General features: G+C 51.9%; 1 protein-coding gene across 1 annotated transcript; it reads left to right on the forward strand.

The window, feature by feature from the left end:
* On the forward strand, nucleotides 1–27664 carry GAL3ST1 (galactose-3-O-sulfotransferase 1). Its single transcript, XM_029082932.2, has 4 exons — nucleotides 1–215; nucleotides 9602–9841; nucleotides 24503–24636; nucleotides 26093–27664. Exons 3-4 carry the CDS (start codon nucleotides 24512–24514, stop codon nucleotides 27219–27221), a joined length of 1254 nt encoding a protein of 417 aa, XP_028938765.1. The 5' UTR covers nucleotides 1–215; nucleotides 9602–9841; nucleotides 24503–24511; the 3' UTR covers nucleotides 27222–27664.
* The last annotated feature ends 102 nt before the right edge of the window (nucleotides 27665–27766 follow it).

The following is a 27766-nucleotide window of genomic DNA, read 5'->3' on the forward strand; positions in this document are numbered from 1 at the left end:
AGCCACCGAAGAGCCTTGCCAGGGCCCCGGGCCTCTGGCATGCGGGAAAGCTGGTGGGGGCTGCCGGGCTGGCCAGTGAAGTGGGCTGCAGAACACGGGGCGTTCATGTCGGAGCGCTGTCCTGAGCCTGGGGCCAGCCAGCTGGAGCGACCTTGTCCTGGAGGGGAGCAGGGGACTCCAGGGATTTTCCAGGAGGAACTTAGAAGAAGGAACAGGTATAAGATGGGGTTGGGGACTGGCAGCCTCAGCAGGGGCTCAGGGAGAAAGTTGGAGAGGGAGATTGGAGCCCTCTGAGAAAAAGGCGGGAAAGGGGGGTCTGGAGGCTGCCAGGCGGGATGGGGAGACTGTGGGGACCACAGGTAATCAGGTTGGACACAGTCCACATGGGGCTCACAGTCTTAATCCCTATTTGACAGATCAGGGAACTGAGGCCCAGAGAAGTGAAGTGACTTGTCCAAGGTCACATAGCAGACAAGTGGCGGGCCTGGAATTAGAACCCAGGTCCTTCTGGCTCCCAGGCCCGAGCTCTATGCACTCGGCCACATTCCTTCTCTCTAAGACCCAGTTAGCCTGTTAGAATGAAGTTGTCTGCTCTGAGAACCTCCAGATGGGGATGAAGGACAAAGGGGCAGGAGTGTGTCATGAACGACCGTTTTTGTACATGTGTGTGTGCATGCCCTGGAGGGGGTGTGAAGTGTTCTGCAGCGGGGCATAGAATGGCTGAGAGTTTGCGGGGCATTGACAGGGCAAACCGGACCAAACCAGACCAGTTTTCCACCCATGGGCTCAAGCCCTTTTCCTTTCCTGCCCCCTCCCTGAGACTCCCTAGCTCAAAAGAAAGATGGCTGTGGCGAGAGAAGGGAATGATGGCGATTGGATTCTAGAGAGTCTCAGGTCTGCAAATGCTGTGGGTGTCCGGGCAGCCATGCCACATTAATGATTAATCCTCCTTCTTTGGACAGAATCAACAAGTGGGGCTGAGAGAAGCTGGGGGGAAAAGCTGGCTGGCAGGCGGAATGGGCAGACGGAACGCGCTGAGGGCTGGAGGCCTTCAGTCCTGGGTCCCAGTCCCGGCCCAGGCTGCCCATGGAGTAGGGCTACGTTTGCGGTCCTGCCCGGCCGGGCAGACGTGAGAGCATCCGGGAGCCGCTGAGAGCCGGCCTTCCTTCTCATCGCCGGAGTCTCATGCCTCTCCGGCCTGATCTTCTTTCCTCCTTCAGAAGCCTGGTAGCAAGAGAATGAAATGCAGGAATCTGGGTTGGCGGCCAGAGGGAGGGTGGCTAGTGGCTAGTATGGGGGAGTGGATGCCCGCATGCCTGCGTTCTTCCCTTCCTCCCTCCCTCCCGGCCCCTGAGGCCAGATCCAAATCCTTACTTTGTGCCTCAGTGTATGTACCCACACTCATGTACTAGGAGGACCATGGATTGATAGGAGGAGACCCTGGCTGGGAAAATATTTGGGGGACAGGTCTAATCGGTTGGGGGTCAGGAGGGAGGGCAGAGGGAAGGCTGGTACCTCAGGTCATTTTAAGATGCCGGGCTGGGCCCCGGGGCCTGAGGCATTCCCTGGGGGCCAGGATTCAGTCTGTTTCCCTTGCTCGGGTCCAAGGCCCAAGGCTGGTGCCGGAATGGCTTTTTGGTGAGGAGGAGTATTCCAGTTCCCGGTTGTCTGGAATGGCAGTGACAGTGTAACTGACACCCCGTGCCAGACTGAGCCTGACACCGGATAGCTCTGCTGGAGTTATCTGGGAAGAGCCCGGCTGCTGTGGTGATGTGCTTCAGGGGCAGGCTCTCTCCTCGGATCGGGGGGCAAAGGCAGGGAAGGGGGACAGTATCTGTCTGAATCTTGGCCCTGCTGCCCAAGTAGTCTTTGTCAAGACCCTTCCCTTCCATGTAGCGGCCTTCCCGGGAACCCCGGCCCGAGGGTAGGGTCCTCGCTCCCAGCTCCCCACGGACCACCGGACCCGGAGGGATGGAGCACGTCGGCCCGCCTGTCAGCCCTCCCCGCAGCTCTTCCTGACACGCTGGGCCACACTGTGGGGGTCAGAGACAAGAGAGCCCTGTTCCCAGCTGCTGCCTGGTGCTGCGTCCTCTGCTCCGAGGCAGCCTGCACACACACTGCCCGCTCTTCATGGGGCTGGGGTTTGCCCTCCCTCCTGGGAGCGCGGGCTCCCTGGGCCGGCACTGTGGGCAGGAAGCTCACGGTGAGGGAAATGGTGACCAGGCTCTCTTGCTCCTAGAGTTCAGACTTCTGTCCCCCTGGAACTCAAGTTCTCCTTGGCTGTCCTGTCTCGGCCAGCCATGCTCTCCGCTGGCTCCGCCACGTTGGATGGGGAGGGCTCCCTTCAGCTGAAGAGTGGAAGAATGCCATTCTGCCCTGACCCTGCCTTGTCGGGGAGAGGCCTGCGCAGGGCCAGTTCTGGGTATATTCACTCCCTGTCCACCTTGAGTGTTACCCTGCCCTAAGCTAGGAGAGTTGGTCCCAAATCCCATCTAGCCAGGGGACTGCATCCCCCATGGGGAAGAGCCCTTTTGGAGGTGGTCCTCTCGGCTTCCAAATGGCTGGAGCTGAGAGTCGGGCGTTGAAATGAGCCACAGGGTAACAAGCCCAAGATTCGTGTCCTGCAGCTGGGCCTCTGGTGTGGAGCCAGGCAGCCATTCTCGGGACTGGGACCAGGACCTCGGGGTCCATGCCGACTAGACCGCAGATGCCTTGGGTTCTCCTTCAGTGAAATGGGGAGAGCAATTCGGATCCAGCTGTCTGGCTCTCCCGAGGCAGAGGCCGGCTGTGCCCAGAAGGCTCTGCAGAACAAGGGCCTGGGAGTCAAAAGACCGGGGTTCTAATTCCGGCTCTGCCCCTTGCCTCCTTGTGTGAGTTTGGTCAAATCACTTAATTTCTCTGTGCCTCAGTTCCCTCATCTGCAAAGTGGGGATTCAATACTACTTCTCCCTCCTACTTAGACTTGTGAGTTTTATGTGGGATCTGATTATCTTGACTCTACCCCAGTGCTTAGGACAGTGCTTGGCACCTAGTAAGCACTTAACGAATACCATAATAATGATTATATTAACTATTAGAGGATGAAGGGTGATTCTGACTAATGAGTAATGCCCTTGACCGAGCTCGAAAGCGGGCTCCAGTTAGTAAGAGCTGCTTCTGTGGTTCAGCACAACTGGGGAAGGTCATGGGTCAATCAGTCAATCATCCAAATGTATTTATTGAGCACTGATTGTGTGCAGAGCACTGAGCTGAACTCTTGGGAGAGGGACCAGACTTTTGCAAGCTGAGAATCCCTGGCAGGCTGTTCTTTCCCCTTCTCCTGTCCTTGCCGCTCCAGGCTCCATCCCCAGTGCTCAGGGGAGCTGCTCCTGAACTCAAGGACACTGCGTCACCTGGCAACTGGAATGTGAGAAGGGGCTGACCAGCTGCCGACTGCAGGCTTCTGCACGGCGGGAAGGACTCAGCCACCAGGCTGCAGCCCCTCCGAACCCGACCCCTTCAAAGCCTTATTGAAGGCGCACCTCCTCCAGGAGGCCTTCCCTGACTGAGCCCTCCTTTCCTCTTCTCCCACTCCCTTCTGCATCGTCGTCCTGACTCCTCCCTTTGTTCATCCCCTCCTCCCAGCCCCACAGCAATTATGTACATCTTTGACTCGGCTCTCTCATTCACCCCACACTTTCAATCTGTCACTAAGACCTGCCGGTCTCACCTCTATAATATCGCCAAGTTCTGCCCTTTCCTCTCCACCCAAACGGCTATCTTACTGTTACAGGCTCTCATAATATCCCGGCTGGATTATTGTGTCAACCTGCCCTCTGATCTCCCTTCCTCCTGTCTCTCCCCGCTCCAGTCTATTCTTCATTCCGCTGCCCGGATCATCTTCCTGCGGAAACGCTCTGGGCATGTCACTCCCCTTCTTAAAAACCTCCAGTGGTTGCCTATTGACCTCCACACGAAACAAAAACTTCTCACTCTGGGCTTCAAAGCTCTCCATCACCTTGCCCCCTCCTACCTCTCTTCCCTTCTCTCTTTCTACCGCCCACCCGCACGCTCCGCTCCTCCGCCGCCCACCTCCTCACCGTCCTTCGGTCTCGCCTATCCCACCATCGACCCCTGGGCTACGTCCTCCCGCTGTCCCGGAATGCCCTCCCTCCTCACCTCCGCCAAACTAATTCTCTTCCCCTCTTCAAAGCCCTACTGAGAGCTCACCTCTTCCAAGAGGCCTTCCCAGACTGAGGTCCCCTTTTCCCTCTGCTCCCTCTGCTGCCTCTCTTCCCCTCTCTTCACCTCCCCTCAGCTAAGCCCCCCTTCCCCCCCGCCCTTTCCCTCTGCTCCTCCCCATCTCCCTTCCCCTCCCCTCAGCACTGTGCTCGTCTGCTCATTTGTATATATTTTTACTACCATATTTATTTTGTTAATGAAATGTACATCCCCTTGATTCTATTTATTGCTTTTGTTTTAATGAGATGTACATCCCCTTGATTCTATTTATTGCTATTGTTTTTGTCTGTCTGTCTCCCCCGATTAGACTGTAAGCCCGTCAGTGGGCAGGGACTGTCTCTATCTGTTGCCAATTTGTACATTCCAAGTGCTTAGTACAGTGCTCTGCACATAGTAAGCGCTCAATAAATACTATTGAATGAATGAATGTACATTAATAGGTATTAATGTATATTAATGCCTGTCTCCCCCTCTAGACTCATTGTGGGCAGGGAATATATCTGTTTATTGTAATATCGTACTCTCCCAAGTGCTTAGTACAGTGCTCGGCACACAGTAAGCGCTCAATAAATATGAATGAATGAATGAAAAAATCCCTCCTTGGTGCTTCCTGGTGCTCCTCGGTACTCGGAAAGCCTTAGCAGAGAGACAGGTTGGTCTGGGCTGGGGCCCCATTGCAGTGTCTCCGGAGCGTTATGGTTGCACCTAGGTCACTGAGCCTCCTCCCACCTTGCCAGGGCCCCCTTTCCCCCCCACCCCCTCCCTTCTGGCTGATTTAACTCTAACTCTTTAACTACTTTAACTCTGCCCTCACACTGTCTTACTGTCTCACTGGGCCTCCTCCCACCTTGCCAGGGCCCCCTCTTTCTACCCCCATCCCCTCCCTTCTGGTTGATTTAACTTTAACTCTTTAACTTTAACTGCTTTAACTCTGTCCTCTCACTGTCTCACTGTCTCACCTTTATCTCCTCCACCCAGGAACATTATTTCTACATCCTCGTTGACTCCCATGCCCACTCTTTGCCATTTGTTTTAGACACTTAACTCCCTCCTCAAACCCCCGTCCCCCATCCTGCACCGACCCCATCTCTTGCCCCTAATGACCTGGCCACATTATTTCTTGATAAAATTGAAACCATCAGGTGTGCTCTTCCTAAAAATCTCCTCTGCTCCTCTCCAGTCCCTCCCTCCTCCTGCCTCTTGTTGTGACTTTCCTATCTTTTCTAGCAGTATCTTAAGAGAAGCAACAGGGTCTAGTGGATAGAGCACGGGCATGGGAGTAAGAAGGACCTGGCTATTAATCCCTGCTCTGCCACTTGTCTGCTGTGTGACTTTGGGCAAGTCACTTCACTTCTCTGGGTCTCAGTTTCTGTAAAAAGGAGATTAAGATTGGGAGTCCCATGTGGGACAGGGATTGTGTCCAACCTGATTAGCTTATACCTACCCCAACATTTAGTACAGTGTCTTGCACATAGGAAGTGCTTAATGAATACCATTAAAAAGAAAGGGAAATTTCCCACCTCCTTGCAAAATCCATCCCCTCCCACCTGTGCCTCTGACCCTCTCTCTTCTTCCCTCCCTGGCTGACTTCTTCAAATGCTCCCTTTCCAAAGACTTCTTCCGCACTGCTTTCAAACATGCCCATGTCTCCCTTATCCTAAGAAAAGCCTCCCTTGACCCCCTGCCTCCCTCCAGTTACCGCCCCATCTCCCTCCTACCATTCCTCTCCAAACTCCTTGAGCGAGTTGTCTAGGCCCACTGACTCAAGTTCCTCTCCTCCAATTCTCTCCTTGACCCCCTCCGATCTGACTTCCAACCCCTTCACTCCACAGAAACCGCTCTCTCAAAGGCCACCTGTGATCTCCTTCTTGACAAAGCCAACAGCCTTTACTCCTTTCTAATCCTCCTCGACCTCTCAGCTGCCTATGATGCCATCGACCACCCCACTCTCCTGCAAACATTATCCAACCTTGGCTTCACTGACTCTGTCTTCTCCTGGTTCTCCTTCTATCTCTCTTTCCGCTCATTCTCAATCTCTTTTGCGGGCTCCTCCTCTGTCTCCCACCCCCTAACTGTGGGAGTCCCTCAAGGCTCAGTTCTGGGTCCCCTTCTATTCTCCACCTACACCTAATCCCTTAATAATAATAACAGTAAAAATATAAATAATATTTGTGCTATTTAAGTGCTTACTATGTGCCAGGCACTGTACTAAGCGCTGGGGTGGATACAAGCAAATCGAGTTGGACACGGTCCCTGTCCCATACAGGGCTCACAGTCTTAATCCCCATTTTACAGATGGGGTAAATGAGGCACAGAGAAGTGAATTAACTGGCCCATGGTCACCCAACAGGCAAGTGGCTGAGGAGGAATTAGAATGCAGATCCTTCTGATTCCCAGGCCTGTGCTCTAGCCACTAGGCCACGCTGCTTCTCGGAGAGTTCTTGGAGAATCCATTCACTCCCGTGGCTTCAACTACCTTCTGTCTGTAGATGATTCCCAAATCTCCATCTCCAGCCTTGATCTTTCTCCTTCTCTGCAGTCTTGTATTTCCTCCTGTCTTCAGGACATCTCTACTTGGATGTCCTGCTGATATCTCAAATTTAACATGCCAAAACACAATGCCTCATCTTCCCAAACCTTGTCTCTCCTCGACTTTTCCATCACTGTAGACAGCACCACCATCCTCCCTGTCGCACAAGCAGGTAACCTTGGCATAATAATAATAATGGTGGTATTTGTTAAGCACTTCCTATGTGCCAAGCACTGTTCTAAGCGCTGGGGAGGATACAAGGTAATCAGATTGTCCCACGTGGGGCTCACAGTCTTAATCCCCATTTTCCAGATGAGGGAACGGAGGCACAGAGAAGTTAACAGCTCTCTCATTCAACCCACATAGTCAATCTGTCACCAAATCCTTCACAAAATTAGTAAAATCCTCCCTTGTCTCTCCATTCAAACTGCTACCATGTTGATCCAAGCACTTATGCTACCCTGCCTTGACTCCTGCAACAGCCTCCTTGCTGACCTCCCTGCCTCCTGTCTCTTCCCATTCTAGTCCATACTTCACTCTGCTGCCCTGATCATTTTTCTAAAAAAACTTCAATCCATGTTTGCCCATTCCTCAAGAAACTCCAGTGGTTGTCCATCCACCTCTGTGGCAAACAGAAACTCCTTACCATTGTCTTTAAAGCACTCAACCACCTTGCCCCTTCCTGTTTTACCTCTCTGGTTTCCTTACTACAACCCAGCATGCTCACTTTGCTCCTCTAATGCCAACCTACTCAATGTATTTCGACCTCATCTATCTCGCCTCTGATAATAATGTTGGTATTTGTTAAGCGCTTACTATGTGCAGAGCACTGTTCTAAGCGCTGGGGGAGATACAGGGTAATCAGGTTGTCCCACGTGAGGCTCCCAGTCTTCATCCCCATTTTACAGATGAGGGAACTGAGGCCCAGAGAAGTGAAGTGACTTGCCCACAGTCACACAGCTGACAAGTGGCAGAGCCGGGATTCGAACCCATGAACTCTGACTCCCAAGCCCGGGCTCTTTCCACTGAGCCATGCTGCTTCTCTGATCCCCTGCTCCCCTCCTCTCTCTGACCTGGAACTCCCTCCCCTTCCCTGTGTGATAGACGATCACTCTCGCTCAAAGTTCTATCAAAATCACAACTCCTCCAAGAGGCCTTCCCGGAAGCCCTCATTTCCCCATCTCCCTCTCCCTTCTGCATCACCCTTGCGCTTGGATCTCTATCATTTATTCATCTCACCCTCAGCACCACAGCACTTAAGTACATTGCCATAATTTTTTTTTAATGTCAGTCTCCCCCTCTAGTCTGTATGCTTCCTGTGGGTAAGGAAAATGGCTGCCAACTCAGTTATCTTTTACCCTCCCAAGTGCTTACTACAGTGAGCTGTGCACAGTATGTACTCAATAAATATGACTGATTGCCTTTGGCTGGATCTATTGCTTTGGGCTCCCACTGATAGTCACCGAGAGAGTGGCCTAGGGGAAAGACCCTAGAGCTGGAAGTCGGAGACCTGGGTTCTAATCCAGCTCTGTCCCTGGTCCCTGGTGTGACCTTGGGCTGGTGACTTAACCTCTTTGGACCTCAGTTTCCTCATTTTTAAATGGGAATAAAATACCAGCTTTCTCTAACTCTTAAGATGAGTGACCCAGAAGGAACAGGGACTGTGTTTGATCTGATTATCTTGAATCCATCCCAGTGCTTAGCACAGTGTTTGATGTACAGGAAGAGAAGCAGTGAGATATAGTGAATAGAGGAGCCAGAAGGACCTGTGTTCTAATTCTAGCTCTGCTACTTGTCTGCTGTGTGACCGTGGGCAAATCACTTTAATTCTCTGGGCCTCAGTTACCTCATCTGTAAAATGGGGGTTAAAACTGTGAGCCCCATGTGGGACAGGGACTGTGTCCAACCTGATAACCTTGTATCTACCCCCGTGCTTAGAACAGGGATTGGAACATGGTAAGTGCTTAACAAATAAGGCTCAGTGGAAAGAGCACGGGCTTTGGAATAGGAGTTCATGGGTTCGAATCCCGGCTCGACCACTTGTCAGCTGTGTGACTTTGGGCAAGTCGCTTAACTTCTCGGCGCCTCAGTTACCTCATCTGTAAAATGGGGATGAAGACTGTGAGGCCCACGTGGGACAACCTGATCCCCCTGTGTCTACCCCAGCGCTTAGATCAGTGCTCGGCACACAGTAAGCGCTTAACAAACACCAACATTATTAAATACCATTAATAACAATAATAATAATGAGGTTAATGTTTTATGAATGTCAAAATTTAAAAACTTCCAGCCTCTGCCCAAGGATCATGAAGGTCTGGCAGAGCATGTGCCCTGGGGGGAAAGATGAGGGGGAGGCAAGGGAGGAGGCAGGACAAGGGGAGGTAAGCGGGGAGGTGGAAGAAAGGAGGGAGGGAGAGAGGGTTGTGAGGAGGCAGGGGAGAAGAAAGGGTGAGGAGGAGGAGACAAGCGGGAAGACGGGGACTGAGAAAGGAAGGCAGGGGGCCAAAGGTGGGGACTGGGGACCAGTGAATTGCTTGTGTCCTGACTCGGTGGAGTGGAGATGATAGAGGCTGAGGGAGGCCAAGGCAGGCGAGCCCTGTCCTCAGAGCTGTTCTCAGCTTTCTGAGCCGAGCTGCCGGCCACCAGCTGGGAAAGTGACCTCTCCACATTCATGTCCGGCCCTGTGAGGGGCAGGCGGTCCCCTGGATTGTCCGAGGACAAAGGGCCAAGTCAAACGGCGAGGTCAAAGGACAGGGAGTCCAGGGGGGCTCGGGCTCCAGCTGAAGGAGCGGGGGTGGGTGGAGGGGACGGGGGGCAGTACTAACGGGCCTCGGTTCTCTCTCCTCTCAGCCCTGCCTCCTGCAAACAGGTTAGACTCAAGGCCCTCCCAGCAGCAGCTTCCGGATGAGGTCCCCGGCAGCCGCTGGCCGAGGAACCGACTGGAAAGCAAGAAGAGCCAAGTGCCCGTCCAGCACCGGCCCCGTTCCTGGGTGACCCCGATCAGTCGCCTCGCCACCCTGGGTCTCAGTTTCCCCATCTGGAAGATTGCGAGGGATCAGGGGGATGCACCGTGGTTCTGTGGTCTGAGCGGTGAGTATTTCCTCGAGAAGGACAATCTGAGCCTTGGCCCGACACAGTAGATGACTGCCACGCCAGGGGGTTAAGCTGCTTGTCTCATCTTGAGGGGTCTGGGAGGAGGCAGGAGTGGCTGGGAAGCTGGGGGTTTGTTGGAGCAGTGGAGAGAGAGAGAAGGAGATGGGGTGGGGCTCAGGGGCAAACAGGGGATAGCCAAGGGGCCCTGGGACAGCCAGAGGGCCCAAGATACAGCTAGGGACAGCGACGAGGGCCTAGGGGACTTCAGCAGGGGGAAGAGGAGCGTGAAAAGAAAAAGAAATTATGTGGAAACAGATGATCCCTTATTAATAATAATAATTATGGAATTTGTTAAGTGCTTACTCTGTGCCAGGCACTGTACTATGTAGAACAAACAAATTGGGTTGGACATATTCCCCGTCCCATATGGGGCTCACAGTCTTAATCTCCATTTTGCAGATGAGGGAATTGAGGCCCAGAAAAATGAAGTGACGTGCCCAAGGTCATACAGCAGACAAGTGGGGGAGATGGGATATTAGAACCCAGGTCTTTCCGGCTGCCAGAACCCGTAGTCCAACCACTAGACCATTCAGCTTCTCTCCACATTTGCTGTTCTGTTGCCTTCGTCCTTAGGAGTGCCTGGCTTTGAAAGAGGTCCCCCCGTTGCTGCAAACTGCTGGTCAGACTGGCCTCTCGGCTGTTCTGGTCTCCCAGCAACCCCACCAGCTCCCAACATCCATCATCCACATGCCGGATCATCTGACACTGGCCCAGTTTCTCAGTATCTCCAAACACTTCCTCTGTACTCTGCCCTTCTTGCTTCCAATCCTTGCCTCAGCTCAATACCCAGCAGGTGCTTGCTGGATGGCTTGCTGACTCCTCTTCTCTTTTTATGAAAACAAACTCTAAAATATCAGGAAAACAACACAGCTCCAGCTGCCCTTCCCTAATCTTAATTCCTCACAATTAGAGGGCCAAATCCCCTCCCCTGCTCAGTCTCTGCCCATCCACCCTCTTCCTGGACTGCTGAAATCCAGCTCCAAGGCCCACCATGATCATCGTGTCTTAGTGAATAGAACATGGACCCGGGAGTCAGAAGGACTTCGGTTCTAATCCTGGCTCCACCACGTGTCTGGTGTGTAACCTTGGGCAAGTCACTTCACTCCTCTGGACCTCCGTTACCTCATCTGTAGAATGGGGATAAGAGTGTGAGCCACACGTGGGACATGAGTTCAACCTGATTAGCTTGGATCTACCGTAGTGCTTAGAACAGTGGTTGGCACATAGTAAGAGCTTAACAAGTACCATAATATTTATTATATATTATTATATACACAATATGTATAATTATATAGTAGTATTATTATTATCTACCCAAACCAGGATGGCCTCCTGCAGCTTTCTGACTTCTAGAATAATAATAATAATAATAGAATTTGTTAAGCACTTATTATGTGCCAAACACTGGGGTAGATAGCAGATAATCAGGTTCGAGAATCACTATTGCCTAGTGGAAAGAGACATTTGCTTGCTCTGTGGTCTTGGGCAAGTCACTTAACTTCTCTGTACCTCAGTTCTCCTGTTCTCCCTCCTACTCAAAGACTGTGAGTCTCATGGGGGATAGGGACTCTGTCCAACATAATTAACTTATAATAATAATAATAATGTTGGTATTTGTTAAGCGCTTACTATGTGCCGGGCACTGTTCTAAGTGCTGGGGTAGACATAGGGGAATCAGGTTGTCCCACGTGGGGCTCACAGTCTTAATCCCCATTTTACAGATGAGGGAACTGAGGCACCGAGAAGTTAAGTGACTTGCCCAAGGTCACCAGCTGGCAAGTGGCAGAGCCGGGGTTCGAACCCATGACCTCTGACTCCAAAGCCCGTGCTCGTTCCAGTGAGCCACGCTGCTTCTCCAGTGCTCAGAACAGCGTTTGGCACATAGTAAGCACTTAACAAATACCTTAAAAAAAAGTTGGGCATGGATCTTGTCCCAGATGAAGCATCCAGTCCAAGGAAGAGGAAGAAAAGATACTGAATCCCCATTTTAGAGATGATGAAACTGAGGCCCGGAGAAGTCGAGTGACTTGTCCAAGGTCACAGGGCAGGACAGTGCTGGAGCCGAGGTGGCTTAGTGGATAGAGAACGGGCCTGGAAGTCAGAAGGACCTGGCTTCTAATCCTGGCTCTTCCACAGGTCTGCTGTGTGTCCTTGGGCAAGTCACTTGGGCAGTGACCTCATCTGTAAAATGGGGATTAAGACAGTGAGCCCCACATGGGTCATGGACTGTGGCCCACCTAATTAGCTTTTATCTACCCCAGCACTTAGAACAATGCTTGGCACATAGTAAGAACTTAACAAATTCCATTATTATTATTATTAGGTCCTCTGCTTCCCAGGTCCATGCTTTTTCCATTAGGTTACAGTCTTCCTCACTGAGTCCCTACTATTTTCACTTGTCTATTTTCACTTCTCCCAGTTTGGCTATCCTTCCTGATTCAGCCAAGCCATAGCCTGTTTGGCTATGAGTCCAGCCCCCAGTGACCTCAGGGACCCCCTGCCAGGTTCTTTGAGATTGTCCAGGCCGCTGGGTGGTGGGCATTTTTGATGCTGGTCTTCTAAGATTCATTCAATAGTATTTATTGAGCGATTACTATGTGCAGAGCACTGTACTAAGTGCTTGGAATGTACAAATCAGCAACAGATAGAGACAGTCCCTGCCCATTGACGGGCTTACAGTCTAATCGGGGGAGACAGACAGACAAAAACAATAGCAATAAATAGAATCAAGGGGATGTACATCTCATTAAAACTATAGCAATAAATAGAATCAAGGGGATGTACATCTCATTAACAAAATAAATAGGGTAATAAAAATATATACAAATGAGCGGACGAGCACAGTGGTGCGGGGGAGGAGCAGAGGGAAGGGGGGGAAAGGGGGCTTAGCTGAGGGGAGGTGAAGGGGGGGGCAGAGAGGGAGCAGAGGGAAAAGGGGAAGCTCAGTCTGGGAAGGCCTCTTGGAGGAGATGAGCTCTCAGTAGGGCTTTGAAGAGGGGAAGAGAATTAGTTTGGCGGAGATGAGGAGGGAGGGCATTCCAGGACAGCGGGAGGACGTGGTCCAGGGGTCGACGGTGGGATAGGCGAGAACGGGGGACGGTGAGGAGGTGAGCGGCAGAGGAGCGGAGCTTGCGGGGTGGGCAGTAGAAAGAAGGGAGGAGAGGTAGGAGGGGGCAAGGTGATGGAGAGCCTTGAAGCCTAGAGTGAGAAGTTTTTGTTTCGTGCGGAGGTGGATAGGCAACCACTGGAGGGTTTTAAGAAGGGGAGTGACATGCCCAGAGCATTTCTGCAGAAAGATGAGCCGGGCAGCAGAATGAAGAATAGACTGGAGCAGGGAGAGACAGGAGGAAGGGAGATGAGAGAGAAGGCTGACACAATAATCCAGCCGGGATATTATGAGAGCTTGTATCAGCAAGATAGCCATTTGAGTGGAGAGGAAAGGGCAGATCTTGGCGATATTATAAAGGTTAGACAAGATCTGGAGGTTCCCTCCCACCCAGCCAACAACCTGTGGAACGTTTCTCTCCCCGTGACTTGACTGGGCTCTGGATGGGAGGGAGAGTTGAGGAGTGATAAAGGGGAAGAGGAAGCCTTGATCTGGGGGCGGGTTAGAAGAGAGGACTCCTGGATTCTGGTCCCAGTCCGACAGCTGACCGAGAGTGATCTTGGGTCATTTCCTGCTTCTAAATCGGGATTTTACTCTAGATCTCTGGCTGGGAGGAGATTAAGATCAGTAGAAGACTGGGGGGAAAATAAATAGAGCCATAAACAGGACAGCAATAACATAATTAGTCACAGATCTGAGCTATAAAATGATTTAGGTCTTTCCCTCTCCTCTGGTTGGGGAAACACCAGGGGCCAGAGGGGGCCTATTGGTGGAGGCTGGAGGTGCCAGCCAGACGGGGGCTGGGGGCAGGCTGCGATGGGCAACTAAGCCCAACATGGCACGGGGTAGGCGATGTGTGATCAGAGAAGCGGCGTGGCTCAGTGGAAAGAGCCCGGGCTTGGGAGTCAGAGGTCATGGGTTGGAATCCCGGCTCTGCCACTTGGCAGCTGTGTGACTGTGGGCAAGTCACTTAACTTCTCTGTGCCTCACTTACCTCAACTGTAAAATGGGGATGAAGACCGTGAGCCTCGCGTGGGACAGCCTGATTACCCTGTATCTACCCCAGTGCTTAGAACAGTGCTCTGCACATAGTAAGCGCTTAAATACCAACACTATTATTATTACTATCAGGAACATGGTGTCTGCGGGGTGTAGGAGAACTGTGTCCTGCTGCGGTAGATCTCTCCTGGCCTCACCCACACACTCTTTGTTCACAGGCCAGCTTCTCCACCCGGAGGATGTGGAGGGAACGGATGACCTGGGGTTTGGCTTCCCTGGCCTCAGAGAATACCTCGGTAGAATAATAATTGTGGTATTTGTTAAGCGCTTACTATGTGCCAGGCATCGTACTAAAGCTGGGGTGGATACAAGTCCCCCCCCTTTCCCTCCCCCAGTTCCCCTTCCCTCAGCACTGTGCTCGTTTGTATTTATAATTTTTTATTACTCTATTTTGTTAATGAGGTGTACATCCCCTTGATTCTATTTATCGAGATAATGTTGTCTTGTTTCTGTTTTGTTCTGTTTTGCTCTGCCGTCTGTCTCCCCCGATTAGACTTTGAGCCCGTCATTGGGCAGGGACTGTCTCTATCTGTTGCCGAATTGTACATTCCAAATGCTTAGTACAGTGTTCTGCACATAGTAAGCGCTCAATAAATGCTATTGAATGAATGAATGAATGAACAAGCAAATCAGGTTGGATACAGTCCCGGGTCCACTTGGGGCTCGTGTCTCAATCTTCATTTTATAGATGAGGTAACTGAGGCACGGAGAAGTGAAGTGACTTGCCCAAGGCCTCACAGCAGACAAGTGGGGGAGCCAGGATTAGACCCCAGGGCCTTCTGACTCCCAGGTCTGTGCTCTACCCAGGATGCCGTAAGCGTCCTTGAGCTGGTATGAGCCTTGAGGGGTTATCTGGTCAAGCGCATAATACAGCGCTTTGCACACAGAAAACCCTTAAAAAATTCAACTGAATGAATGAATGAATCTGGTCCTGCCCTCTGACTCGGGACAGGTGAATAACTAAGCCTCTAGGAGAGAAGGCCATCTTTTCCATTTTGAAAGACTTTCAGGGTTGGGAACTCCATACTTTCCCTGGAAAGCCTTTCCTGGTGTTTTATCCCAGTGATAACCAAAGGTTTTCCCACAGGCCCCACCAAATTCTTTCCTGATGCAATACAAGGGCCAAACCCTTCCTTGGACCTGGAAAACAGCAGGCCACTGTCCTTTCCATGAGGGACTCTCAAGAAGGAGAAGGCCGTTATTGTCGTCAGTCCTCGTTAGAGACCTTCTGTTCCCCGGGGGATAATAATAATGGTATTTTTTAAGCACTTACTATGTGTCAAGCACTGTGCTAAGCACTGGGGTAGGTGCAAGATAATCGGATCCCATATGGGGTCCAGTCTGAGTAGGTGGGAGAACAGATGTTGAATCATCATTTTACAGATAAAGGAACCGAGAACCAGAGAAGTGAAGTGACTCACCCAAGGTCACATAGCAGGCAAGGGTGGAGCTGGGAGTAGAACCCAGGTCCTCTGACTCCCAGGCCTGAGCACTTTCCACTAGGCCATGCTGTTTTCACAATGTGGAGATTGGGGATACAACCCCAATTCCTCTCACCATCCTCTGAGGGCCTGCTTTCCACCCTGTTAATCATTGTTGCCGTTCTTCTCTGCAAACCCAATGGACCATGGCACTGCCCACCTTCAATGACCTCCTAAAATGTCACTTCCTACTCCAAGCTTCCCTGATGAGTCCTCAGTACTCTGAGTCACAGAAACCCATCAGCAACCTCCAGCACGTAGCCTTTTTATTTTTATATAATTTAATTGTATCCCTCATAAATGTCCTTTGATTACCCTATAGGTAAATGTGTTCCTGTCTCTCTCCAGGACTGAGGAGTAAGCGTCTTGTGGGCAGAGAATAGTAATGATGACAATTATTATTATTAACAGAGGTAATGGCATTTATTAAGTAATCATCCTCTACTAGATACAATATTATTAGTTGAGTCTCTGCCCCACATGAGTCTCATAGTCTGTCGGAGGGAAAGCAGATGAAGGATCTGAGGCCCAGAGAGGCTACATGACTCTCCCAAAGCCACACAGCAGGCTCCAGACAGAGCCAAGGCCAGGACTTGGATCTTCCGGGTCTCCTGACTCCCAGACCCATGGTCTTTTCACTAGGAAACACTTCACATCACTTGCTTGTTTCCTACTTTCCAAGCATTTGGTACAGTGTGTTGCCCCCACAATAAATATTGTTACCACTCCTCTCCTCCTATTCCTCTGTACCCTCTCCACTGTATCTCCATCCTAGGTCCCAACTGGACATGTTGCACCCACACCGGAAAGGGGGAATGTGTGCCAAAAGGCTGTTTCCCAAACCTTCCAGGCCATTCTCCTCCAGGTGGCTTTTTAAATAGTCTTCCGGTCTTGTTTCTGCCGCCGCCATTGCTGAGCGGGCCCCATCTTGAGTGAGGCCAGTCCCTCGGTGCGGACGATGGTGATAAAAACGAGGCGGGAAGCCCCAAGATCTCCAGGTCTGTGCTCTCCAGGATCTGCTCTGTGACCTTGGGCAAGTGACTTCACTACTCTGAGCCTCAGTTACCTCATCTCTGTAATGGAAATTGAGGTCGTGAGCCCCACGTGGGACAGGGACTGTGTCCAACCTGATTTGCTTGTATCCACCCCAGCGCTTAGTACAGTGCCTGGCCCACAATAAGCACTTAACAAACACCCCAATTACTATTATTATTACGTTTGAAGGGCTTTAGGTATTGAAGGTGGAGGAGGATGCTGACACTGGGAGCCGGATTCCAGCCCCTGAGCAGAGAACTCTGCCAGCCATGAGCTCCTGGTTGCTCTGAGCCATCTGCGGGAGCTCAATTACCTATGGCTGTGGCCAGACGGGTGCACGAGGAGCAGAATATGGAGCTGCTGGTGCTGGACCGGTTGTGGCGTTAGTCAGTCGTATTTACTGAGCTCTGATGGTGTGCAGAGCACTGTACTAAGAGCTTGGTACAGTACGATATTAATGTCTGCATCCCCCCTCTAGACTATAAGCTCACTGTGAGTAGGGAATGTGTCTGTTTATCGTTATGTATAAATAAATACGGCTGACTGACTGACAATATAACAATATAGCAGACACATTCCCTGCCCACAGTGAGCTTACAATCTAGAGGGGGAGACAGACATTAATATAAATAAATTACAGATATGTATATAAGTGCTGTGGGGCAGGGAGGGGGAATGAATGAAGGGAGCAAGTCATGGCAAAGCAGAATAGTCAGAGAAGGCTTCTTGGAGGAGATGTGCCTTCAATAAGGCTTTGAAGGTGGGGAAGAGTGATTATCTGTCAGATATGAGGAGCGGAGGACAGACCCCTCTCTGCTCTGTTCCAGAACAGAGGCGGCATGCGGGCGAGAGGCTAGCGGTGAGATAGACGAGATCAAGGTACAGTGAGTGGGTTGGCGTTAGAGGAGCAAAGTGTGTGGACTGGGTTGTAGTAGGAGATTAACGAGGCGAGGTAGAAGGGGTGGGGAGTGCTTTAAAGCCAATGGTTAAGAGTTTCTGTGAACATCCTGCCCGGGGAGATCCAGACCTGGAAGAGGCTCCACGGGTGGCTGAGCGGAGAGGAGATAGTGGCCGTGGTGGAGGAGCTGAAGCAAGAGCTGAATGGCTCAGCTCAGCAGGTCCAGGCTGCACCTGTGGATGGGGAATGAGTTCAGAGAGGGTGACCGCTTCAGAATCAGCGTGTGCCCCATCCTCAGCAGGGGAGCCCTCGCCCTGACCTCCAGAAGCAGTCCTATCGATCCATCAGTCATATTTATTGAGTGAGTACTGTGGGCAGAGCACTGTTCTAAATGCTTGGGAGGGCACGATGTAGCGGAACAACAGCACTGTTAGACACATTCCCTGCCCGCGGTGAGCCTACAGTCTAGAGGGGAGATGCACATTAATATAAATAAATAATTGACAGATGTTTACGTAAGTACGTAGAAAAGTAGTGTGGCTTAGTGGATAAAGCACAGGCCTGGGAGTCAGAAAGACTAGGGTTCTAATTCCAACTCTGCCATTTACCTGCTGTGTGGTTTTGGGGAAGTCACTTCACTTCTGGGGGCCTCAGGTGCCTCATCCGTAAAATGGGGATTAAATCCTACTCCCTCCTACCTAGACCGTAAACCCCGTGCAAGACAGGGACTGTGTTCTATCTGATTATCTTGAAATCCATTTCAGCGCTTAGTACAGTGCTTGGCATGTAGTGAGCACTTAAATAACTTTAAAAAAAATGACCCCATGTTGAGTCAGCAAGGAAGCACCATTATTTAAAAAGCCATCATGGATTATTATACCTCTATTAATACAAGGATGCTATATATAGTTGTATCCTGTTAATGAATTTTTTTATCTAATATGCATACATAATTTTTTTGCTGCGCACTGGTAACCCACTTTCAGAAGGATGTGGGGGAAGCGGGGGTGGTTCAGATAAAAGTGGAAAACGGCGTATGTCAATACTGAGCATCTACTCTGTGCAGAGCACTGAACTAAGTGCTTGGGAGAGTACAGTACCTTAGAGTTGGTAGACATGATCCCTGTCCTCAAGTGCTTACAGTGTTTTCTTTCATCTCTCCTTAAATATCTGTCACCTATCCCCTCTTCCCCTATTCATTTTTAGAGTGTGAGCACCCAACAAGGCAAGAACCATGTCTAATTCTTCCCTGTTAATCCAGGAGCAGTGTGGCTTAGTGGAAAGAGCACGAGACTGGGGATCAGAAGAACCTGGGTTCTAATCCCAGCTCCACCACTTGTCTGCTGTGGGACTTTGGGCAAGTCACTTCACTTCTCTGTACTTTGGTTGTTTCTCCTGTGAAATGAGGATTAAGGCTGTGATAAAATCCTACTTCCTCCTAACTAGACTGTGATCCCCAAAGGGACTGTGTCCAATCCAATTATCTTGTTTCTACTCCAGCACTTAGTAATTAGTTTCTGGCCTAGAGGAACTGCTTAATGAATACCGAAAAAAAAGTTAGCTTGTATCTACCCCAGCGCTTAGTACAGTGCCTGGCAAATAGTAAGCACTTAACAAATACCAAAAAAAAAAAAAAAGCAACAAAACCTAAAAACCCCAAAAACCTGTGTTCTTTCCTTAGTACAGTGGTCTTCATACAAGAAGCACTTAATAAATATTATTAGTAATACTTCTACTAGTGCCTAGTGAAGCTGTGTGTTCTAGTGGATAGAGCACGGGCCTGGCAATCAGAAGGACCTGGGTTCTAATCCTAGCTCTGTCATGTGTCTCCTGTGTGATCTTTGGCAAGTCACTTCTCTGTGCCTCAGTTATCTCATATGTAAAATGGGGATTAAGACTGTGAGCCCCATGTGGAACAGGGATTGTGTCCAACCTGATTACCTTGTATCTACCCCAGCACTTAGTACCGTGCCTGGCACAGAGTAGGTGCTTAACAGATACCACAATTACTATTATGATTATTATCATCATTATTATTCCAGTCCCCTCTCAGGGTTGCACCTAGAGAGTTTCCAGTACTCTGGAGGGACCTTACAGGTAAGAGGAGAAGTTTGCAGAGTGGAGGAGTTTACAGATTAGAGGAGGATTTTATAGACTAGAGAAGGAGATTACAGACCAGAGGTGAAGTTTATAGACTAGAATTTATAGGCTAGAGGAGTTTTCAGACTAAAAGAGGAGTTTATAAAGTAGAGGAGGACCTTACAAACTAAAGGAGCTCTTCCCACTAGAACACACTTCTTCTTTAGGTAGGGATGCATTACTGTCATGATGGTTTGGGTCATGTGTAGAAGGCTCAGACTTTGGAGATCTCTTTTATATTGTCCTTTCCCAAGTACTTAGTCAGTGCTCTGCCCGCAGGAAGATTCAATAAACAATACTTATTGATTGATTAATTGGTGGCCGAGAGTTGTACAGGTTAGGAATGGAGCAGTGACTGGTGATGGGGAGATCCAGTGTGTGTATATGTGTGTGTGTGAGAGAGAGAGAGTTGGTGTGTAGTTGATGAGAACTGGAACAAATGGTCAGAAGAATTGAATAGTAGTGCTCAATAATGGACCTTATTGAGTACTTACTGTGTGCAGAGCACTGTATTAAGCGCTTGGGAGAGTACTACAGAGTTGGTATAAATGTTCCTTGCTCACAGTGAGTTTACGGTCTAGAGGTACTGAGTACGGAGCTGAATTAATCAGTGGTATTTATTGAGAACCTACTGAGGGCTAGGACCTCCTCCTTTTTCTCCTCTCTGACCTCCCTTTTTCTTTTTCCTCTTTGTCCAGAGAATTTTGAGGGACTCAAAGCCCTGGTTGAAGACCTCTGGGTTAAATAATAGTGATGTTCCAAGTACCTTTCTAAGCACTGGGGTGGTCACCTGCAAATCGGGTTGAACCCAATCCCAGTCCATGTGGGGCTCACAATCTCAATTCCCCGCTTTACAGATGAGGTAACTGAGGCTCAGAGAAGTGAAGTGACTTGCTCATGATCACCCAGCAGACAAGTGGCAGAGTCAGAATTAGAACCCTTCTGACTTTGAGGTCCATGCTCTATCCACTACACCATGCTGCTTCTCAATGGGTTAAAGCCATTAGGGTTATTTAGTCTAGAGAATCAGTCAGTTTTTCGATCAACCAATGGTATTTATTGAGCACTTAGTTTGTTCATTCATAGCACTGTACTAAGGACTTGGGAGAGTCCAGTACAATGCAGTTGGCAGTTACAATCCCTGACTGCAAGTATCTTAGAGTCTAACGGGGAAGACACAGACTGTAAACTCATCATGGGAAGGGAACTCTGTTACACCGTATTCTTCCAAGTGTACTCTGCACACAGTAAGTGCTCAGTAAACACCAGTGATCGATTGATTAATCGAAATAAATTTCAGGTAAGAGAAGTGATGGAATGTGCGTCTAGAATGTAGGCCTGTTGTGGGCAGGAAATGTGTTTATATTGTACTCTCCCAAGCTTTCTGCACAAAGTAAGTGCTCAATAAATACCATTGATTAATTGATTGAAATAAATTTCAGGTAAGAGAAGTAACAGAGTGCAAGTGTCTAGGCTGTAGGCTTGTTGTAGGCAGTAAATGTGTTTATATTGTACTCTCCCAAGCGTTGTGCACACAGTAGGTGTCCAATAAATATGATTGTATATGTATTATGGGGGGGGTAAGGGGATAGTACCTAAGTGCTTAGTGGGTGGCGAGAAGAAACAGTTAAAAGTTAACAAAACAACTGCCTTTTAAACTACAAAGGGTTTTTTTGAAGAGGATATTGAGGAGGGCGGAAGGCTGAGGCACCAGAGGCACCAGTCTTCCCCTACCCTTCCTGCCTGCAGTGCAGCTGCCTCGGTTAAATGAGGTAGGGGGAGCAGAGGGACAGGTAGGCCTGGTCTCTAGGTTTCCCAGCCCCGGACCCACTGTCCGGTCAGCAGCTCCAGCTCCCAGCAGGACTGACTGGTCTGCTTCCTGCTTGGGCCTGCTGCTGAGATCTGAGTCTCAAGGAGGAGGAGGAGGAGGAGGGAGAAGAAGAGGAAGAGGAGGAGGAGGAGGAGGCGCCTGCCTGCAGACTGCAAACTGGTCTTGGGACCACACCAGCCCTGGGCCTGGATGACTGGAGGAGCCCAAGTGTCCCAGGAAGTAGCTCCCACTGTCTGGACTCCTCCACCCTCCAGGGGGCTCTCCGCTCCTCCTACAGGGCTCCCACTCTGCACGTACATACATGCGTACATGCATGCATACATACATGCATACACACACACTCTCTCTCTCTCTGTTCCTCCAACTCTGGAAGGAGTGGGAGCTTCCACCCAGATTCCCTCCAGGCCAAGGCTTCAGGTCAGTTTTCTGGGGCTTGGTCTGGGGGGCGGGAGGGACCTTTCCTCACTTGTCCTGACTGCCCCTCCCAGCATGGCTCTGCTGGGGCCCCCAGAGCCTGCAGGAGGAAAGAGCCCCACCCCACTCTGCTCCGTGGGGTCCCCTGGGGACAGTGGGGGTCCTTCAGGAAGGGCTTTTCCACCCCCAAGCCTGGCTCCCCTGCATCAGGTCTGCCCTATTGCCCACCTACTAAAGGGGCATGGGAAGGGAGAAGCAGTGTGGTCTAGTGGATAGAGCACAGGCCTGGGAGTAATAATAATAATAATGTTGGTACTGGTTAAGCGCTGACTATGTGTGGAGCACTGTTCTAAGTGTTGGGTTAGATACAAGGGAATCAGGTTGAACACAGTCTGGGGGGAGGGAGAAGGATTTAATACTCATTTTATAAATGAGGAGACCAAGGCCCAGAGAAGTCGAGTCACTTGCCCACAGTCACACAGCAGACAAGTGGTTAGAGCCGGGATTAAAACTCAGGTCCTCTTATCCCAGCTCTGCCACTTGTCAGCTGTGTGACTTTGGGCAAGTCACTTAACTTCTCGGTGCCTCAATGACCTCATCTGTAAAATGGGGATTAAGACTGTGAGCCTCATGTGGGACAACCTGATTACCCTGCTTGGCACAGTGTCAGCACTTAACAAATACAATAAGGGTGGGATCTGAGAGGCTGGGCCCGCATAGTGGATAGAGCACGAGCTTGGGAGTCAGAAAGTCATGGATTCTAATCCCAGCTCTGCCACTTGTCCGCTGTGGGACCTTGGGCAAGTCCTTTCACTTCTCTGTGCCTCGATTACCTCATCTGTAATATGGGGATTGAGATTGTGAGCTCATGTGGGACAGGGACTGTATCCAACTTGACTAACCTGTATCCACTCCGGTGCTTAATACAGTGCCTGGCACGCGGTAAGCGCTTAACAAATACCACAGTCATCATCATCATCATCATCTGAGCCCTGAGGCTCCTGTGGTCAGGAGTGAGCTGGGCCGGGCTCCCAACTGGGGTGCCCTGGGCCCCGAGGAGGAACTGTGATTGCCACCCTAGCTGTGGCTGGTGGAGGGGTCTGACCTAACTCGCTCCTGGCCCTGGCCTAGAGGAGCTCCTCTGGAGGCTGGGTAGATACAAGGGAATCAGGTTGAACACAGTCTAGGTGGGAGGGAGGCAGATTTAATACCCATTTTACAGATGAGGAAACCGAGGCCCAGAGAAGTCGAGTCACTTGACCAAAGTCACATAGCAGACGAGTGGTTAGAGCCAGGATTAGAACTCAGGTCCTCTTACTCCCAAGCCTGTGCTCTATCCACTAGACCACACTGCCTCTCCCTTCTGCCCCCACCAGCCCAGGCACGGGATCAGGAGGAGGAGCAGTGGTGTCTGGCCGGCCAGCTGGGCCCCTCGGTCCGGAGCCTCCACCGCCAAGGAACCTGACGCAGTGGTAGAGCGCGAGCCTGGGAGTCGGAAGGTCATGGGTTCTAATCCCTGCTCCACTGCTTGTCTGCTGTGTGCCTTGGACAATTCATTTTACTTCTCTGGGCCTCAGTTGCTTCATCGATAAAATGGGGGATTAAGATTGTGAGCCCCATGTGGGGAGAAGGCTGTGTCCAACCTTGGCACAGAGTAGAGGCTTAACAAATACCACACTTATTATAAGTGCTGTGGGGCTGGGACATGGGGGTAAATAAAGGGAGCAAATCAGGGCTAAGCAGTCCAGGTAGAAGAAGAAGAGGAAAAGGAGGACTCAGGGAAGGCCTCTTGGAGGAGATGTGCCTTCGATAAGACTTTGAACGGAGGGAGAGTAATTTTCTGTTGGATATGAGGTGGGGAGGATGTTCTTATGTCGAGACCCAGGTCTGGCTGTGGCAAGGCTGTGCTGGCCACTGGGAGCCCTGGGGAGTGGGGATTTGCTGGGCTCCGCGCGACTTGGGAGAGGGTCTTGGCTGGATTCCTGGGAGCACTTTTAGGGCTCAGACTGCAAGCACTTCTTCTTCACCGTCTCCCTCTCCTCCATTCCTCCCACCTCATCATTCTATAGTAAGAACATATTATTATTATCATTATTACTACCAATAATAATATTCACAGAGGACTTAATATGTGCCAAACACCGTACTAAGAGCTGGAGTACATACAAGATAATCAGGTTGGACACAGTGAGCCCTGTTCCATATGGGGCTCACTGTCTACGAAGAAAGGAGAGTGGGTATTTAATCCCCATTTTACAGGTGAGGAGAATGAGACATAGAGAAGCGAAGTGACTTGCCCAAGGTCTCAAAGCGGGTCAGGATCAGAACCCAGGTCCTTCAACCCCCGAGCTTGGCTCTTTCCAGTAGGCCGTGCACTCTCTGGCTGGGGGAGGGGGCCGTCCAGATGACGATAGTAGTCGTTGGAAGCGAAGCACTACGGAGCTGTCCTCCGTGTTGGAAGAAGACACCGCTGATGGTTCAAATCACCTGGGAGTGCACGTGTGGTTCAAAGGGCCAATGGGGGGCCTTGAAAAGAGCCCACGAAAAGGCCGTCCTGTTTTGTGGTGGTGTTACATTTGATGTTTGCGGCACCTGGACCGTTTTCTCTTTCGCCTCCTTGCTTGTCTCCCGGCAGGTGACTGAGATGCTGCCCCAGAGGAAGCACTGGCACTCCATGGGGAAGGGCCTGGTCCTCGGGGTCCTGCTGACCAGCTTCATGCTGCTGCTCTACTCCTACGCCGCCCCGCCCCTGAACGTCGGCGTGGCTGAGTGAGTCCATCCGGCCCCAGATCGGGGGTGGGGGGCGATAGGGGTGCTTTGGCTCAGAGATTTGGGGGAGTGGGGGGAAATGCGGGCACTGGAGTAGGCTTGGTTAGGGCTGTTCAGGGTCAAGCCAACGAGGGTTCTAATCCCGGCTCTGCCACTTGTCTGCTGTGTGACCTTGAGCAAGTCACTTCCCTTCTCTGTGCCTCAGTTGTCTCATCTGTAAAATGGGGATTGAGACTGTGAGCCCCATGTGGGACAGGGACTGTGTCCAACCCGATTAGCCCGTATCCACCCCAGCGCTTAGTACAGTGCCTGGCACATAGAAAGCACTTACAAATACCATTATTATTATTGTGATTATTATTATTATCTGCCCAGTCTTGGCGCTGTCAGTCGTTCTCCCTTCCCAACACCCAAGAGTCCATCGGCTCTCTAGAATCCCCTTTTTTGGTACCTCTCGCCGGAGATCTGCTCACTAGGAGTTCCCAGATTCCTTGACGTTATATCCCAAAAGTCATCGCATCCCCCGTCTCCTGGCTCATTTTGTCCAGAGCCATGCCTGTCCTTCCTGGGCCACATGGCATTTCCCCCTCCTGATTCTAATAATTTATTAATAATAATAATAATAACGGTGGTATTTGTTAAACCCTTACTATGTGCCAGGCACTGTATTAAGTGCTGAGGTAGATACAAGATAATTGAGTTGGACACAGTCCCTGTCCCATGCAGGGCTCACAGTCTTAATCTCCATTTTCCAGGTGAGGTAACTGAGGCTCAGAGAAGTGAAGTGATTTGCCCAAGGTCACACGGGATTAGATTCTGCAGTGGCATCAGTGGGGAGGAGATTGGGGCACAGGGAGAGGAATGTGCCCCCGGGCACGTTCACCCATCCATCCTCCATGCCTGCCCACCCTTCTGCCTTATGGAGGTTCCCCTGGCTACTGGCACTGCAGATAGTAGAGAGTATCCACCGCACGGCCCGGCGGATAGAGCCCAGGCCTGGGAGTCGGAAGGACCTGGGTTCTATTCCCGGCTCCGTCACTTGTCTGCCGTGTGACTTGGGCCAAATCACTTCCCTTCTCTGGGTCTCAGTTCCCCCACCTTTAAAATGGGGATTAAGCCCGTGAGCCCCAGGTGGGACGGGGACTGCGTCCAATCCGACTCGCTTGTATCTCCCCCAGCGCTTAGAACAACGGCTGGCACATAGTAAGCGCTTAACAGATGCCATTATTATTATTATTACGATTAGCCACCACGGCCACTAGCCACAACACCCCGGAGGCTCCTGCTGCCTCCCACGGGTCTCCCTGACCGTGCCCCCTCGCCTTCCCCGACCTTCCCCGACCGCCGGCACAGCTCCTCCCTGGCCGTTCTGGCTCCACGGGGTTCCCTGAGCTCGGGCGGGGCGCCCGCCTCCCGGGCGGCCCTCAGAGCTCCTTTCTTCTTCCCTCCCCGGCAGGAGGGTCCCCGCGTCCTCCTCTTGCCCTTCGTCCCCAGTCCGTCCTCCAGCCAACACCACCGGCCGCTCCTGCCGGCCGAAGCTGGACGTCGTGTTCATGAAGACGCACAAGACGGCCAGCAGCACCATCCTGAACATCCTCTTCCGCTTCGGCCAGAAGCACGGCCTCAGGTTCGCCTTCCCCAACGGGCGCAACGACTTCGACTACCCTTCCTTCTTCGAGCGGACCCAGGTGCAGGACTACCGTCCCGGGGCCTGCTTCAACATCATCTGTAACCACATGCGCTTCCGCTACGACGAGGTGCGGGGGCTGGTGGCCCCGGACGCCGCCTTCGTCACGGTGCTGCGGGACCCGGCCCACCTGTTCGAGTCGTCCTTCCATTACTTCGGGCCGGTGGTGCCCCTGACCTGGAAGCTGGCCGGGGAGGACAAGCTGGCCGACTTCTTGCGGGACCCCCGCCGCGCCTACGACCCCGACGGCTTCAACGCCCACTACCTCCACAACCTGCTCTTCTTCGACCTGGGCTACGACAACGAGCTGGAGCCGGACGGCCCCCGGGTGACGGAGCACATCCTCGAGGTGGAACGCCGCTTCGACCTGGTCATGCTGCAGGAGTACTTCGACGAGTCCCTGGTGCTCCTGCGGGAGCTGCTCTGCTGGGAGCTGGAGGACGTGCTCTACTTCAAGCTGAACGCCCGCCGGGCCTCGGCCGTGCCCCGCCTGTCGGGGGAGCTGTACCGCCGGGCCACCGACTGGAACGCCCTGGACGCCCGTCTCTACGGCCACTTCAACGCCACCTTCTGGCGCAAGGTGGAGGCCTTCGGGTGGGAGCGCATGGCCCGGGAGGTGGCGGCCCTGCGGCGGGAGAACGAGCGCCTGCGCAGCATCTGCATCGACGGCGGGCGGGCCGTGGACGCGGCCGCCATCCAGGACTCGTCCATGCAGCCCTGGCAGCCCCTGGGGGCCAAGTCCATCCTCGGCTACAACCTGAAGAAGCGCATCGGCCAGCGCCACCGCCAGCTCTGCCGCAAGATGCTGACCCCAGAGATCCAGTACCTGACCGACCTGGGGGTCAACCTGTGGGTCACCAAGCTGTGGAGCCGCATCAGGGAATTTCTTCGGTGGTGATGCCCTCCCTGCCCAGACCAACTACCCCGGCCCCAAGCGGGGCCCCGGCGGACGGCCGGGCCGCCGGCCTGGGATCTTCGCCGAGGCGGGGCTGGGCGAGGTGGGGGAGCGGGAGGGCCTCTGCCCACCTCCCCCTAGAGCCGGGCTTCCCGAAACAGGGGGTTGGCCACCTCTGGCACTGAGCGGGAGCCTGCCCGCCTCCCTTCTTGCCTCTGAACTCGGTCAGCCGCCTGCCACGTGCCCTGCTGGGTCGTACCGGCTGGGCGCGCGAGTATTTTTGGGACGACAGCCCCTACGCCTTCCGCCAGAACTGCCCGGGGAGGACGCTGGGGACCGAGGGGCGGGACGCCTTAACCAAGTTCAGTATTTGACTAATTGTTTGTTTTTATTAAAAAAGTTCTGGTTTTTTTCCCCCCCTCGCTTATGTTGGGGCCACCTCAGGAGGAAGGAACGAGAGGTTTGTGTTGTTCGTCGGTGTTTGGCAAGGGACCGGTAAGTCCGGGGAGGAGCGGATGGGGACGGCCCTGCTGTTTGGGGGACAACTG

This window comes from Ornithorhynchus anatinus, chromosome 2, assembly GCF_004115215.2.
Source record: "Ornithorhynchus anatinus isolate Pmale09 chromosome 2, mOrnAna1.pri.v4, whole genome shotgun sequence".
In the NCBI taxonomy this organism is placed as follows: Eukaryota; Metazoa; Chordata; class Mammalia; order Monotremata; family Ornithorhynchidae; genus Ornithorhynchus; species Ornithorhynchus anatinus.

Bases quoted from the DNA above. Each gene is read 5' to 3' on its own strand.
- GAL3ST1 (XM_029082932.2), top strand. From the start codon at position 24,512: ATGCTGCCCCAGAGGAAGCACTGGCACTCCATGGGGAAGGGCCTGGTC. The intron at 24,637-26,092 runs GTGAGTCCATCC...CCTCCCCGGCAG, and splicing joins CTGAACGTCGGCGTGGCTGA to GAGGGTCCCCGCGTCCTCCT.